We start from the raw sequence: 16,572 nt of genomic DNA on the forward strand, positions 1-16,572 counted from the left end.
ATCTGACCTGATTGGATCTGTGATAGATATAAAGTGGAACAAATATTTTCTCCTATCCAGTTGTGTTGGATCAGTGCTTAGCCAATTGGATTTATTAGGATCCCCATTAGCCGACGCCAATGGTGACAGCTAGTCTTACTGAGGTCCGACATATAACGAAAAAGACATTACAGACAAAAGACTTTACAATTTACATACATTTAAACACATTAACATGTAATGTGTGTGCATCAATCAGTTACACATACATGTCAGTACATACACACAACAAGTAGGCCTACTCTAAAGAAGAGAAGAAGGAAGGATGAATGTTTTTAGTCTACTGGTGGACCAGTTACTCTAAATCTTCCATATCTTTTCTTCATAGGCTAAACACTACAGGTGACACAGTTCAGGAGGTGGTGTACTGGAGAGACGCGTGTGCCGGTGAGACGCCACCAAAAATGTACAGAACAGAAATCAAGACTGTTTACTAAGGAGATCTCTACAATAATATTTAGCCAAAACCCAGATATAGAGAGAGTGTGAACTTGACTAAAGCCCAAAAAATGACTCACTTGCAAGCGGGCCTGAGCTCCGAGACCACAGAGAAAGCTCGTCAGGAGCTCAACGAGAACCCTGACACCCTCCATGCGGACATCCAGCAGGTGCGCGACATGATCGTGACGCGGCCCGACATTGGCTTTCTGCGCACGGATGACGACTTCATCCTGAGGTTTCTGCGGGCGCGCAAGTTCAACCAGGCAGAGACCTTCCGGCTCCTGGCCCAGTATTTTCAATTCCGCCAGCAGAACCTGGACATGTTCCAGAGCTTCAAGGTTGACGACCCGGGAATCAAGAGGGCTCTGATGGACGGCTTCCCAGGTGTCCTGGAGACCCCGGATCAGCATGGCAGGAAGATACTCATCCTATTTGCTTCCAACTGGGACCAGGGAAGGTGAGTGCATAGATATTTTAGTAGGCACATTTGTCTCACTGAAATGGCTTCTTTGTGGTAATTGTTTCATTAATCAAGTAAACAATTGTACTGTAGCTACTGATCGATACTGATTTGATAGAATACTTAAAACATTTAAATTTGAAACTAAACAGCGAAACAACAACCACTCTCTTGCCCAAAGACTTTACTCCGGCCCTTTTCTGGCCCACTCAATGGTCAGACCCAGCAGACCCGGGACAGAAATAATTGAATTATTGTAATAGTCTTGATACAGAACAGTGCTGGATTGTCCTGGATTGAACTATTGTAATAGTCTTGATACAGAACAGTGCTGGATTGTTCTGCATTGTATCCCAATCTGATGTATCTTTCTCTCTCTGTGAAGGAGCTCTTTCACAGACATCCTCCGAGCAATCCTCCTCTCCCTGGAGGTTCTCATAGAGAACCAAGAACTCCAGATCAACGGCTTCATCTTGATCATCGACTGGAGTAACTTCTCCTTCAAGCAGGCATCCAAGCTCACGCCCAACATTCTCAAACTGGCAATCGAAGGCCTGCAGGTAGGCGTGACCAGGGTTGTGTTCAGTATACATTAAACAGAACAAAACGGTCTGAAACAGAGTGAGGCGCTACAGTATCTGAACATGTCCAATAAGAAATGCTACATTTCATGTTGCTATGGCGTGCCCTAATGATCACCACCCAGCACTGACTGGGTTGAATCGATCCAAAGCAGATAAATGTAGCTAAGTAATCAGCATTAAGGTGAATTAGATCATGGTTGCATTGTGCAGTTGGATTGTACTCTCTTACCTCTATAATTGGTTAGCTGTAGAGAGAAAATGTGGAAAGTGATGGGTATCATCAGCACCTATTGTCCTGATCATATAAGTGCCTGTTCTGAATGTTGAAATGAAGATGGATTTTATGGTTTAATGTGTCTCTATGCTCTGGTCTGAATATTCAACCCAAGTCTATTCCACTGGATTTTTGGACAATTGCAATTTGACACATGCAATATGTGGAGCCATCACACCACATATGGCCGATTCTACAGTTAACGTTTTTATTGCATAATTTCAGGGTCCTTCTTTATCAGTTCTAAGGACAGATATAAATAGACAGTATTCTGCCTTGCAGTGCATATGACTACCAGTAAATAAAGATTACTCGACAATATGACGATAGTAGGCCTACATAAAGATGGGATGTCCTGTTGCTAAGTAACAAGGTAAAGCACAGTGGTTAGTGTATGCCCTGATCTCAAATGCTATGCTACTCAGACACTGAGTGATGTGGACACATTATATGGGCCGATCAGCAAGCAGACAGTGGAGATATCAGGGAATATGCTTTTTTGTCTGAATTTCATTACAAAATTGTGTTGTGTAATAGAAACACCAAATGCTTATGGCTTATGAGGGAATTATTTAGCAATGGCAATAAGTCAGAGACTGTACAATCAACTGGGTAGTAGTTTACCTCTTTGCATAAAACTATACTGAACAAAAGTATAAACAACATGCAACAATTTCTAAGATTTCACTGAGTTACAGTTCATATAAGGAAATCAGCCAATTGAAATAAGTTCTATATGGATTTCACATGACTGGGAATACAGATATGCATGTTAGTCACAGATCCTTGCGACATGGGGCTGTGCATTATCATGCTGAAACATGAGGTGATGGCGGAAGATGAATGGCACGACAATGGGCCTCAGGATCTCATCGCGGTATCTCTGTGTATTCAAATTGCCATCGATAAAATACAATTGTGTTCGTTGTCCATAGCTTATGCCTGCCCATACCATAACCCCATTGCCACCATGGGGAACTCTGTTAACAACGTTGACATCAGCAACCGCTCGCCAACACGACTGTACTGATCACGATGGGAGACAGAGAACTGGTTTCAAGCGCAGGGCGCAGCAGGCGTTTATTTGTAAAGGACCACAGGAGGAGGCAGGTAGCTGGGACCAGGGGCAGTCAGAAGGTTATACACAGGGGGTCCGTAAAGGCAACAGTACAGGCAGGGAAAAGGCTAGTAACGTAGTCCGGGAGATCAGGCAATAGGTTGATAACAGGAAATCCAATAGGCTAAAGTACAGGCAGGGAATAGGCAAAAGGCGTCGTTAGTGAGGCAGGCAAAAACTATCATACACGTGAGGATTAAATTACGGGGAAAAACAGAGCTCCGAATGGAAGTGTGTCACAAAACAAACAATACCTCACAATGACGGGGTGCAAAGAACTGAACTAAATAGTGTGTGATACTGACATACAGGTGTGTGAACAGGTGATCAGAATTCAGGTGATTGGGATCTGGAGAGTGAGATGCGTTCAGGGGATCTACGTGTTTGAGAGTGTAAGTTGGAAGCAGACATTACAACGACACAATACACGCTACGCTGTCTGTCATCTGCCCGGTACAGTTGAAACCGGGATTCATCCGTGAAGAGCACACCTCTCCAGCATGTCAGTGGCCATCAAAGGCGAGCATTTGCCCACTGAAGTCAGTGACGACGCCGTACTGCAGTCAGGTCAAGACCCTGGTGAGTAAGAAAAGCACGCAGATGAGCTTCCCTGAGACGGTTTCTGACAGTTTGTTCAGAAATGTTTATGTTGTGCAAACCCACAATTTCATCAGCTGTCCGGATGTCTGGTCTCAGACAATCCTGCAGGTGAAGAAACTGGATGTGGAGTTCCTGGGCTGGCGTAGTTACACATGGTCTGCGGTTGTTAGGCCGGTTGGACGTACTGCCAAATTCTCTAAAACCATGTTGAAGCAGCTTAAATCAAATTAAATACAATTTTTTTGTCACATACACATGGTTAGCACATGTTATTGCGAGTGCAGCGAAATGCTTGTGCTTCTAGTTCCGATGGTGCAGTAATATCTAACAAGTAATCTAACACATTCACAACAACTACCTTATACACACAAATTTAAGTAAAGGGATGGAATAAGAATATATACATATAAATATATGGATGAGCGATGACCGAGCGGCATAGGCAAGACGCAATAGATGGTATAAAATACAGTATATACACGAGATGAGTAATGCAAGATATGTAAACATTATTCAAGTGGCATTTATTAAAGTGGCCAATGATTTCAAGTCTGTATGTAGGCAGCAGCCTCTCTGTGTTAGTGATAGCTGTTTAACAGTCTGATGGCCTTGAGATAGAGGCTGTTTTTCAGTCTCTCGGTCCCAGCTTTGATGCACCTGCACTGACCTCGCCTTCCGGATGGTAGCGGGGTGAACAGGCAGTGGCTTGGGTGGTTGTTGTCCTTGATGATCTTTTTGGCCTTCCTGTGCTGTAGGTGTCCTGGAGGGCAGGTACTTTGCGCCCGGTGATGCATTGTGCAGATCACACCACCCTCTGGAGAGCCTTGCGGTTGTGGGTGGTGCAATTGCCGTGCCAGGTGATGATACAGCCCGACAGGATGCTCTCAATTGTACATCTGTAAAAGTTTGTGAGGGTTTTAGGTGACAAGGCAAGTTTCTTCAGCCTCCTGAGGTTGAAGAGGCACTGTTGCGCCTTCTTCACCACACCATCTGTGTGGGTGGACCATTTCAGTTTGTCCGTGATGTGTACACCAAGGGAACTTAACACTTTCCACCTTCTCCACTGCTGTCCCGTTGATGTGGACGGGGGGGTGCTCCCTCTGCTGTTTCCTGAAGTCCACGATCATCAACTTTGTTGATGTTGAGTGAGAGGTTGTTTTCCTGACACCACACTCCGAGTGCCCTCACCTCCTCCCTGTAGGTTGTCTTGTCGTTGTTGGTAATCAAGCCCACTACTGTTGTGTCGTATGCAAACTTAATGATTGAGTTGGCGTGCATGGCCACGCAGTCATGGGTGAAGAAGGAGTACAGGAGGGGTCTGAGCACGCACCCTTGTGGGGCCCCAGTGTTGAGGATCAGCGAAGTGGAGATGTTGTTTCCTACCTTCATCACCTGGGGGTGGCCTGTCAGGAAGTCCAGGACCCAGTTGCACAGAGACCCAGGGCCTCAAGCTTAACGTTGAGCTTGGAGGGTACTATGGTGTTGAATGCTGAGCTGTAGTCAATGAACAGCATTCTTTCATAGGTATTCCTCTTGTCCAGATGGGATAGAGCAGTGTGCAGTGTGATGGCGATTGCATCATCTGTGGACGTACTGGGGCGGTATGCAAATTGAAGTGGGTCTAGGGTGGCAGGTAAGGTGGAGGTGATATGTTCCTTGACTAGTCTCTCAAAGCACTTCATGATGACAGAAGTGAGTTCTACGGGGCGATAGTCATTTAGTTGAGTTACCTTTGCCTTCTTGGGTACAGGAGCAATGGTGGCCACCTTGAAGCATGTGGGGACAGCAGACTGGGATAGGGAGAGTTTGAATATGTCCGTAAACACACCAGCCAACTGGTCTGCGCATGCTCTGATGATGCAGATAGGGATGCCGTCTGAGCCGGCAGCCCTGCGAGGGTTAACACGTTTAAATGTCTTACTCACGTCGGCCACGGAGAAGGAGAGGGAGGGCCTGCAGTCCTTGGTAGCGGGTCGCATCAGTGGCACTGTATTATCCACAAGCGGGAAAATAAAGTGTTTCGTTTGTCTGGAAGCAAGACGTCGGTGTCCGTGACGTGGCTGGTTTTCTTTTTGTAATTCGTGATTGCCTGTAGACCCTGCCACATACATCTCGTGTCTGAGCCATTGAGTTGCGAATCCACTTTGTCCTTATACCGGCATTTCGCTTGTTTGATTGCCTTGCGGAGGGAATAACTACACTGTTTGTATTCAGCCATATTCCCAGTCATCTTTCCATGGTTAAATGCGGTGGTTCGCGCTTTCGGTTTTGTGCGAATGCCACCATCTATCCACGCTTTCTGGATAGGGTAGATTTTAATAGTTACAGTGGGTACAACATCTCCAATGCACTTCCTTATAAACTCACTCACCGAATTAGCGTATAAATCGATATTATTTTCTGAGGCTGCCTGGAACATTTCCCAGTCCACGTGATTCCGATTAGTCAGACCACCGTTGAATAGTTCTCGTCACGGGTACATCCTGTTTGAGTTTATGCCTATAGGACGGGAGGAGCAAAATGGAGTCGTGGTCAGTTTTGCCAAAGGGAGGTAGAGAAATTAACTTAAATTCTCTGCCAACAGCTCTGATGGACATTCTTGCCGTCAGCATGCTAATTGCATGCTCCCTAACAGGGATGTAAACACATTTGTGCACAAAATTTGAGAGAAATAAGCTTTTTCTGCATATGGAAAATGTATGGGATCTTTTATTTCAGCTCATGAAACATGGGACCAACATTTTGCATTTATATTTTTGTTCAGTGCATATAAACTCAGCAAAAAAAGAAATGTTATTTTTTCAGGACCCTGTCTTTCAAAGATAATTCGTAAAAATCCAAATAACTTCACAGATCTTCATTGTAAAGGGTTTAAACACTGTTTCCCATGCTTGTTCAATGAACCATAAACAATTAATGAACATGCACCCGTGGAACGGTCAGTAAGACACTAACAGCTTACAGACGGCAGGCAATTAAGGTCACAGTTATGAAAACTTAGGACACCAAAGAGGCCTTTCTACTGACTCTGAAAAACCCCCAAAGAAATATCCCCAGGGTCCCTGCACATCTGTGTGAATGTGCCTTAAGCATGATGCAAGTGGGCATGAGGACTGCAGATGTGTCCAGGGCAATAAATTGCAATGTCCATACTGTGAGACACCTAAGACAGCGCTACAGGGAGACAGGACAGACAGCTGATCGTCCTCGCAGTGGCAGACCATGTGTAACAACACCTGCACAGGATCGGTACATCCAAACATCACACCTGCGGGACAGGTACAGGATGGCAACAACAACTGCCCGAGTTACACCAGGAACGCACAATCCCTCCATCAGTGCTCAGACTGTCCGCAATAGGCTGAGAGAGGCTGGACTGAGGGCTTGTAGGCCTGTTGTAAGGCAGGTCCTCACCAGACATCACTGGCAACAACGTCACCTATGGGCACAACCCACCATCGCTGGACCAGACAGGACTGGCAAAAGGTGCTCTTCACTGACGAGTCGCGGTTTTGTCTCACCAGGGGTGATGGTCGGATTCGCGTTTATCATCGAAGGAATGAGCGTTACACCGAGGCCTGTACTCTGGAGCGGGATCGATTTGGAGGTGGAGGGTCCGTCATGGTCTGGGGCGGTGTGTCACAGCATCATCGGACTGAGTTTGTAGAACTTGCAGGTGCCTTGGTGGAAGAGTGGGATAACATCTCACAGCAAGAATTGGCAAATCTGGTGCAGTCCATGAGGAGGAGATGCACTGCAGTACTTAATGCAGCTGGTGGCCACACCAGATACTGACTGTTACTTTTGATTTTGAACCCCCTTTGTTCAGGGACACATTATTCAATTTCTGTTAGTCACATGTCTGTGGAACTTGTTCAGTTTATGTCTCAGTTGTTGAATCTTGTTATGTTCATACAAATATTTACACATGTTAAGTTTGCTGAAAATAAACGCAGTTGACAGTGAGAGGACGTTTCATTTTTGCTGAGTTTCTGTTTTAAAAAAAAAACGCTTTCACAAAATGAAATCTTGCGAGACTCATAATCTGCTGAATGATTCAGCCTTTGTCTTAATAACTGACCCATAAGCCTTGTATTTACATGGTTTTGTCATGGGGATTGCATTGTTGATGCTACACCGCAATCGTTAAAGGTGTCGATTACAAGGGTGGAAGGGGCATCCCCAAGCAATGCACTGTAGCAGTATTGCACACTGTAGATGGCCAGCAGAGTTTTAAACAGCAACGGAAATCCTCCTAATCAGTATCTTGGAAGCTCTGTCATGATCTTGCGCTGCTCCCCTTTGTCCCTTTTGCTGCAGGGTACTGTACTGTTCTGTCCAAACACCTCTTCAATAAAATAATGAATACCATTTAATTTAGCTATAACGATAGAGAAGGACAGAGGAACTGGCTTAGCCTACCATTTTACCATATTATTTCATATTAAGATTTTAACTTTTTTTAAATTATTATGCTATGGTATTTCAAGTCTCTATTGTAACTAAAATAATAGAGTTCAAAGCAAGTAGAGTTAATGAAACAACCTATGAAATCATACTTTACTTGAGTATAACTCAACCTATATTCCCCTCCCTACTTCACTACAGGACAGCTTCCCTGCTCGCTTCGGTGGGATCCATTTTGTGAACCAGCCCTGGTATATCCACGCCATGTACACCATCATCAAGCCTTTCCTCAAGGACAAGACTAGGAAAAGGGTAATTGTCTTTTTCACTACTTCAGTTACATTCTCTGTGCCCCACCATTTTCTCTCCACCCCTTTGTAACTGTTGCAGTCATATTGAGTGGTTAAGCTCAGGGCTGGTAGAGGTGGAACACTACTGAGCTGACAAAGCCAGATAGAGAGATGTCATTAAATATCTTTGCTAGTTGAATAAAATGTAAGTTTACACAAAGGGGATATATCATTTAGTCAGCACTTATAGAGCTAAGACGTAGTAGGAGTATTTGAGATTCACATATTTTGGGGTAGTTTCAACCTAATCTTTTCCTCAGGATAGTGCAGGTTAGATTAATGGGAAAACGAAAAGATATTTGTAATACAGCTTCTAGCGTCAAATGTTTGAAGGGGTGTCTGATGACACTGGTTAAAAATAAGAAGTAAGAGAGTTATGAAACGTATTGGCCAGGGCTCCCTTGAATAAATGTGAACACCAGATAAATAAATACATTAAATAAACAAATGTGAATACAAATTTAAATAAATCAGATTTTTAAAAATTCTTCCCAACAGATTTTCCTCCACGGGAACAACCTCAACAGTTTACACCAGCTTATCCTACCCGATTGTCTGCCGTCTGAGTTCGGTGGCACGCTGCCGCCCTATGACATGGGCATCTGGGCACGGACCCTCTTAGGGCCCAACTACAACGACGAGACGGAGTACACACTCACCTACGACGCCCTCCATGTCAAAGGGAGCTATGGTGGCGGAGATAAGGAATGTGCCAACAAACTTATGAAAAGGTGAGCTACAGAAAAGGTTGCAAAATTCCAGGAATTTTTCTGATGGAAAATATCCATCGGAATATATGGGATTTGGGGGGATATAAAAGAATTTGGGTAATATTCCCCTTTTTGCAACACTAGCTATAGTATAGTAATGCAAGAAGTTAACAAAAAGCGAAACAGAAAGTTAGAGAACACAAACGGATCAATCCAGTGTCTCGCTGACATTCTTCTTCATTAGTATCGACCGATTGTTTGAAGTCTGCCAGAGCAATTACGCAGTCCACAGACTTTCAGATAATGACCTCTATGGGGCTGACCACTGACCAGTGGCTAGTGTGAATCCTCAGAAATACCAATTTTAGTCTGAGGTGATCATTAGGCCTGAGTCTTGCCCACTACTGTCCACCAAACAGCTCACTCAGTCAGAGAGCCACTGCAGTTTGACATTCACCCCCCCAGCTAAAAAAAGACATTCCTTTTAGGTTCAGAGCTATTCGAAATTGTACCCTTTTACAAGTTAAAGGTTTATCTATAAGAGACTGAACATGAAAACAGTATACAGTATTGTAGATGGATTCTTTGTCCTCAAGCAAAGGGGAAGGTCAGAGAGAGAGGGAGAGAGCGAGAGAGAGAGCAGTCATTAAAATAGACAAACCTCCTCCACGGTAGCAGGCCGCATGCACTACTCTCTTCCTCTGCAATCAACAGAAAGTCATGTAGGATCAGGTCTCAGGAGAGCAGGCTTCTCGGAATTGATATAATTAAAAAAGCACTTAAGAGACCCTCTCATTGACCCCGGCCAGTGTCTGCTCCAATCCCAGGGATCCCCAGTCTCATTTGTTTGCCACGCTCCCACTAATTAGGAGCCTAACCCAGGGGACAGCATCTGGAGGGGACGGGCCTGGATGGGGGATTGGTGCAGAGAGCATGAACCTCCCTCTCATGATGGATAGGATAGATGAGGACTCCATCTATGTGGCCAAGCTTTAAAGTCAAAATTGACTATATTGTGAAAGTGTATGAGTACAGAAAGTATCTTTGAGGTCTTAGTTAAAGGTTAGAGGTAGGCACATGGTCAGGAGTATGGTTGAGTTTAGGGTTCATTTTCAAATCAGATTTTTTTTGTTGATATCTTGTCGTACTGGTGATAGTGACAACCATCGATAAGGGATACTGGGAACGCTTGTGTGTTATTGGTCATCTGAGATCGTCCTCAGAGCATCCAGTGAAGAAATACCAGCCGTGATTGTTGACATGTCATGAACCTACTGATGGCCATGATCGGATGGCTAAGGCAGATTATAGACAATTGGGTCGATTGTGGGTTTGTTGAATATTCTTAGTGTTTAGTGTTGTATCAGATCAAGGAGGTTGCATTAGCCTTTGATTGCTGCTGTTTCACTTCAGTGTGGAGTAGGGCTGGGCGGTAAACCGTACTTTACTAAACTTCTAAGATAATTCATAAAAATCCAAATAACTTCACAGATCTTCATTGTAAAGGGTTTTAACACTGTTTCCCATGCTTGTTCAGTGAACCATAAACAATTAGTGAACATGCACCTGTGGAACAGTCGGTAAGACACTAACAGCTTACAGACGGTTGGCAATTAAGGTCACAGTTATTAAAACTTAGGACACTAAAGAAGCCTTTCTACTGACTCTGAAAAACACCAAAAGAAAGATGCCCAGGGTCCCTGCTCATCTGCGTGAACGTGCCTTAGGCATGCTGCAAGGAGGCATGAGGACTGCAGATGTGGCCAGGACAATAAATTTCAATGTCCATACTGTGAGACACCTAAGACAGCGCTACAGGAAGACAGGACGGACAGCTGATCATCCTCGCAGTGGCAGACCATGTGCAACAACACCTGCACAGTATCGGTACATCCGAACATCACACCTGCGGGACAGGTACAGGATGGCAACAACAACTGCCCGAGTTACACCAGGAACGCACAATCCCTCCATCAGTGCTCAGACTGTCCGCAATAGGCTGAGAGAGGCTGGACTGAGGGTTTGTAGGCCTGTTGTAAGGCAGGTCCTCACCAGACATCACTGGCAACAACGTTGCCTATGGGCACAAACCCACCATCGCTGGACCAGACAGGACTGGCAAAAAGTGCTCTTCACTGACGAGTCGCGGTTTTGTCTCACCAGAGGTGATGGTCGGATTCGCGTTTATCGTTGAAGGAATGAGCGTTACACCGAGGCCTGTACTCTGGAGCGGGATCGATTTGGAGGTGGAGGGTCCGTCATGATCTGGGGCGGTGTGTCACAGCATCATCGGACTGAGTTTGTTGTCATTGCAGGCAATCTCAACGATGTGCGTTACAGGGAAGACATCCTCCTCCCTCATGTGGTACCCTTCCTGCAGGCTCATCCTGACATGACCCTCCAGCATGACAATGCCACCAGCCATACTGCTCGTTCTGTGCGGGATTTCCTGCAAGACAGGAATGTCAGTGTTCTGCCATGGCCAGCGAAGAACCCGGATCTCAATCCTATTGAGCACGTCTGGGGCCTGTTGGATCGGAGGGTGAGGGCTAGGGCCATTCCCCCCAGAAATGTCCGGGAACTTGCAGGTGCCTTGGTGGAAGAGTGGGGTAACATTTCACAGCAAGAACTGGCAAATCTGGTGCAAAGCTGGTGGCCACACCAGATACTGACTGTTACTTGGTCTGTTACATGTCTGTGGAACTTGTTCAATTTATGTCTCAGTTGTTGAATCTTGTTATGTTCATACAAATATTTACACATGTTAAGTTTGCTGAAAAAAAACGCAGTTGACAGTGAGAGGACGTTTCTTTTTTTGCTGAGTTTATATACCGGTATTGATGCACGGACCGGTTTGGTTTTTACTTGACCTTCTATAACGGTATTTGAATGTTTGGTTTGTTAAATGTGATACGCCATGTGTAACGTCCATTTGCATAGTTCACTCCGCTACTTGAGTCATCCCTCTCCACTCTCTCCATGCCATTTTCAATAGACCTAGTCCCACCCCGTCACTCAAGGAGCGCAGTTGTTGACCATGAGACACGTTCGTTCAGTCTGCATGGTCAATGCAGCACATGCAACAATGTTGATGACAACAATGTTGTTTCCACTTTGATCTTAATATAAATCCACAAGCGTTCTATAATTATAATATTAGTTTGCAAACAGCTAGTTTGTATTTTCTTAGCAAGTTAAGCTAAATAGTGTTAGCCACTAATGCTAATCACTAGTTAGCTGGCTAACTAGCTAATAAAAGTACTGAGTCAGAGCAAACGTAGCTAGCTTATACAGCCCTTATACCAGTGCTGGTGGAGGCCTAAATCAGCATGTTGTTTGTGCAACAGTATCCTCGAAATCAAAGAGGAATAGGAAAAGCATGAATATGTTGGCTACATGAATAAAGATTTAATGTAGCCAAAGATTATAGGGTCCCCTAGGAAACACTGAACATCACTTTGGTTCCTACCCTGTCACAATAACTCATCCATGACATTTTCATTCGTTGTCATGTCAAACAACACTGTATTCAAAGTAGCCCACTATTATTTATATTTTAACTATAGAATTAGAATTTATATTATAGAATTTCCTCTTTTGTTCTCTATTGCTACTCAAGCAAGTGGGATTCTACCAACTTTGCACTACTCTTACATGGAACCCAAACCGGCTGCGCGCGTGCGCCATCTAGCGCCATCGCGCATACATTTATTTTGTCCCCCCACACCAAACGCGATCACGACACGGAGGTTAAAATATCAAAACAAACTCTGAACCAATTATATTAATTTGGAGACAGGTCAAAAAGCATTAAACATTTATGGCAATTTAGCTAGTTAGCTTGCACTTGCTAGCTAATTTATCCTATTTAGCTAGCTTGCTGTTGCTAGCTAATTTGTCCTGGGATATAAACATTGAGTTGTTATTTTACCTGAAATGCACAAGGTCCTCTACTCCGACAATTAAACCACACATAAAACGGTCAACCGAATCGTTTCTAGTCATCTCTCTTCCTTCCAGGCTTTTTCTTCTCTTGACTTTATATTGCGATTGGCAACTTTCATAAATTAGGTGCATTACTGCCACTGACCTCGTTCGTCTTTCAGTCACCCACGTGGGTATAACCAATGAGGATATGGCACGTGGGTACCTGCTTCTATAAACCAATGAGGAGATGGCAGAGGCAGGACTTACAGCGCGATCTGCTTCAGAAATAGAACTGATTTCTATTTTAGCCCTTGGCAACGCAGACGCGCGCAATAATTGAATAACATAGATTTCTGAATTTATTTTGCCATGCTCGCGCACGCGACGCGACGGTGTAGTCAGCCTGTTAGGGCAACATACAGTATATCCATTGTTTTTTCTCTCTCCAAAATTGCTCAAGCTCAATACATTTGGTTGGGGATCATTGTTGGACAGCAATATTCAAACAATGTCTTTGATTTTCAAGCAGATCTAAGTCAGGACTGTGACTAGACCATTCAGGAACACTCAATACCTCTTGGAACGCAATTCTGGAATGAACATTTATTTAATTGTCCCGATGAAAAATAAAACACTATCCCAGGTTAGGTATCCAGAAGACTGAGACAGGGTTTCTTCAGGCTTCGCTTCTGGGCTTTCCTCAGACTTTTTAACCCATAACAGGATGCCTCCACCACAATACTTGAAAATACAGAGGATCAACAACATTGCATTCACTATACATTACTGGCCTGTATGACAAAGTGAAAAGAAGGAAGCCTTTGTTAAAAAATCCACTCCAAATCAACCATTCGGTTTGCCACAAGGCCGTTGAGTAATACTGCAAGACAACATCAATGCAAAAAGTGAAATCTAAGCAAGCCTAAATATCTCATATTGATTGATAATTCACATTATTATTTTTTCTTATCAAGCTAAATTATCTAACATCAGTGGCATGTAATTCAACTCATTTTAACCTAAAAAAGGCTTAATACATGTAATTTATCTAATTTCAAGATATTTTTCCAGATATTTTACCTTAATCATTAATCAAAGTAAAATATTTGGAAAATGTAATTGAAAGAAGGTGTGAAGACATACGCAATAAAGACATTTTAGATTTATTATGAATTAGGAGAATATTATAGAATGTTTCTTTATTTTTGAAAATGTGGAGTAGGTTGTGTAGATCGGTAGGAAAAAATCTAATTTAATCCCTTAGATTTAATTTTAAAGCAGCAAAATGTGTAGACTTTCACTAGGTACTGTATGTAGTATAGAATTACAGTTCCATATACATGATCTGTGAAGCATCTATAGTGAAAAAATATATAAACGCTACACGCAAAAATTTCAACGATTTTACTGAATTACAGTTCATATAAAGAAATGTCAATTTAAATAAATTCATTAGGCCCTAATCTATGGATTTCACATGATTGGGCAGGGGCGCAGCCAGTGGGTGGGCCTGGGAGGGCATAGACCCACCCACTGGGGAGCCAGGCCCAGCCAATGTTTTTCCCCACAAAAGGGCTTTATTACAGAAAGAAATACTCAGTTTTATCAGCTGTCCGTGTGGCTGGTCTCAGATGATCCCGCAGATGAAGAAGCCAGATGTGGTCCTGGGCTGGCGTGGTTACACATGGTCTGCGGTTGTGACGTTGGAGGCGGTTTATGCTAGAGAAATATCATTCAATTCCCTGGCAACAGCTCTGGTGGACATTCCTGCAGTCAGCATGCCAATTAGACGCTCCCTCAACTTGAGACGTCTGTAGCATTGTGTTGTGAGACAAAATTGCACATTTTAGAGTGGCCTTTTATTGTCCCCAGCACAAGGTGCACCTGTGTAATGATCATGCTGTTTAATCAGCTTCTTGATATGTCACACCTGTTAGGTGGATGGATTGTCTTGGCGAAGGAGCAATGCTCACTAACAGGGATATAAACACATTTCTGCACAAAATGAGAGAAATAAGCTTTTTGTGAATGTGGAAAATATCTGAGATCTTTTATTTCAGCTCATTAAACATGGGAGCAACACTTTACATGTTGTGTTAATATTTTTGTCCAGTATACAGTATGTACGCCTGGTAAATGGTTTATGGAGGCTTCATTAAGGCTAATGAGCTATACATTATGAAAAATCTGAATTGGGAACTTTCACTGGCATATAAGCATTTCATTTTGAAAGTTGCATACATGTGCACGAAGTATACTAAATATTAGGAATCCCTTTCTAATATTGAGCTGCACCCCCCCCCCCCCCCCCCCATTTCGCCCTCAGAACAGCCTCAATTCGTTGGGGCATGGACTCCACATGGTGTCAAAAGTATTTTGAATAGGAATACTGGCCCATGTTGACTCCAATGCTTCCCACATTTCTGTCAAGGAAACTGTTGAGCATCAAAAACCTACTACCATACCCTGTTCAATGGCACTTTTGTCTTGCCCTTACACCCTCTGAATGGCACACAAACAATCCATGTCTCAATTGTCTCAAGGCTTAAAAAGCCTTATTTAACCTGTCTCCTCCCCTTCATCTACACTAATTGAAGTGACATCAATAAGGGATCATAGCTTTCACTTGGATTTACCTGGTCAGTCTGTCATGGAATGAATACATGTTCTTTATGTTTTGTATACTCAATGTATATATTTGAAGCAACATTTGAATGGGTAATCATGCAATGCAATGCAAAACTCATCATCACATCAAATCTGAAAGATATTAAACTAAGCTAAATTTGGAATATCTAAATCTCAGTAGACAGAAGGACATGTTTGTGCCACTCTCTCTTTCCTTAGCAGAGTGAGCTCTGGGTAGGCTCCATTTTAATCTGCTGGTGATTTTAATCAGTGGGCTTACAAGGGGAGATGAGGGGAGGGGAGCGCTAAGCTCCCCCACTGGTGTTAAAGCGCTCTAAAAAGCACAGCACAGAGCAGGGAATCAGGGATTTAGTCTAGCCTGATCCCCATTGGATTGCCCTCCTCAGCTGGACTGTTGAGCTCATCTTTAATGGACCAGTCATAACCTAGCATATTATGAGTACTTCCTGGTAGCTAAATGAGACAATAACACAGGGAGGCTTTGTGTTGACGCATGGATATGAGTTGAGAGGAGTATTATGTCATGCATTTTACCATTGGTAGTCAAATGTGTTTTTAGGATATAAAACAGTGTGCTATTTTCCTAATCTGGATTACCCCCCAAATGGTTGGTTCTCAGTTTATGTTTAGACATAGTAAGAGGGGTGATCCATGTTTAGTCTTGTAATGTATTAGAACCGCATCATGACCACAGATACTGTATGACTAGTTCTCGCTTTGATCAATATTACCCTGGTCCCTGCTAAACGTTCTCCATTATACTGCTGATAGTAATTATCATCTCTTACTGTTGTTGTTGTTTAACTCAGGTCCGAGTCAGCCGTGGAGCCGGGTACCCTACGGCAAGCTGACAGGGACAACACGGCACAGCCACTCCTGGCTCTGGACTGATCACTCCGATCCGTCCACATTGTATCCAAAGCACTCTAATTTGGATTCCAACCCCACTGACTCCAAAACCCTAAACTGAACTTTGAGAAAGTCAAAAACGCAGGCACTGACCCAAAATGGAGA

The 16,572-nt window shown here is 43.6% G+C and overlaps 1 protein-coding gene across 1 annotated transcript; it reads left to right on the top strand.

Annotated features, from left to right (window-relative positions):
* The first annotated feature begins 548 nt into the window (after window positions 1-548).
* On the top strand, window positions 549-16,449 carry LOC120051021 (clavesin-1-like). The gene is made up of 5 exons (XM_038997603.1): window positions 549-937; window positions 1,326-1,500; window positions 8,124-8,234; window positions 8,771-9,003; window positions 16,368-16,449. The coding sequence occupies exons 1-5, from the start codon at window positions 549-551 to the stop codon at window positions 16,447-16,449; spliced, it is 990 nt and encodes a 329-aa protein (XP_038853531.1).
* Window positions 16,450-16,572: the final 123 nt, after the last annotated feature.

This window comes from Salvelinus namaycush, chromosome 7, assembly GCF_016432855.1.
Source record: "Salvelinus namaycush isolate Seneca chromosome 7, SaNama_1.0, whole genome shotgun sequence".
NCBI classification, from domain to species: Eukaryota; Metazoa; Chordata; class Actinopteri; order Salmoniformes; family Salmonidae; genus Salvelinus; species Salvelinus namaycush.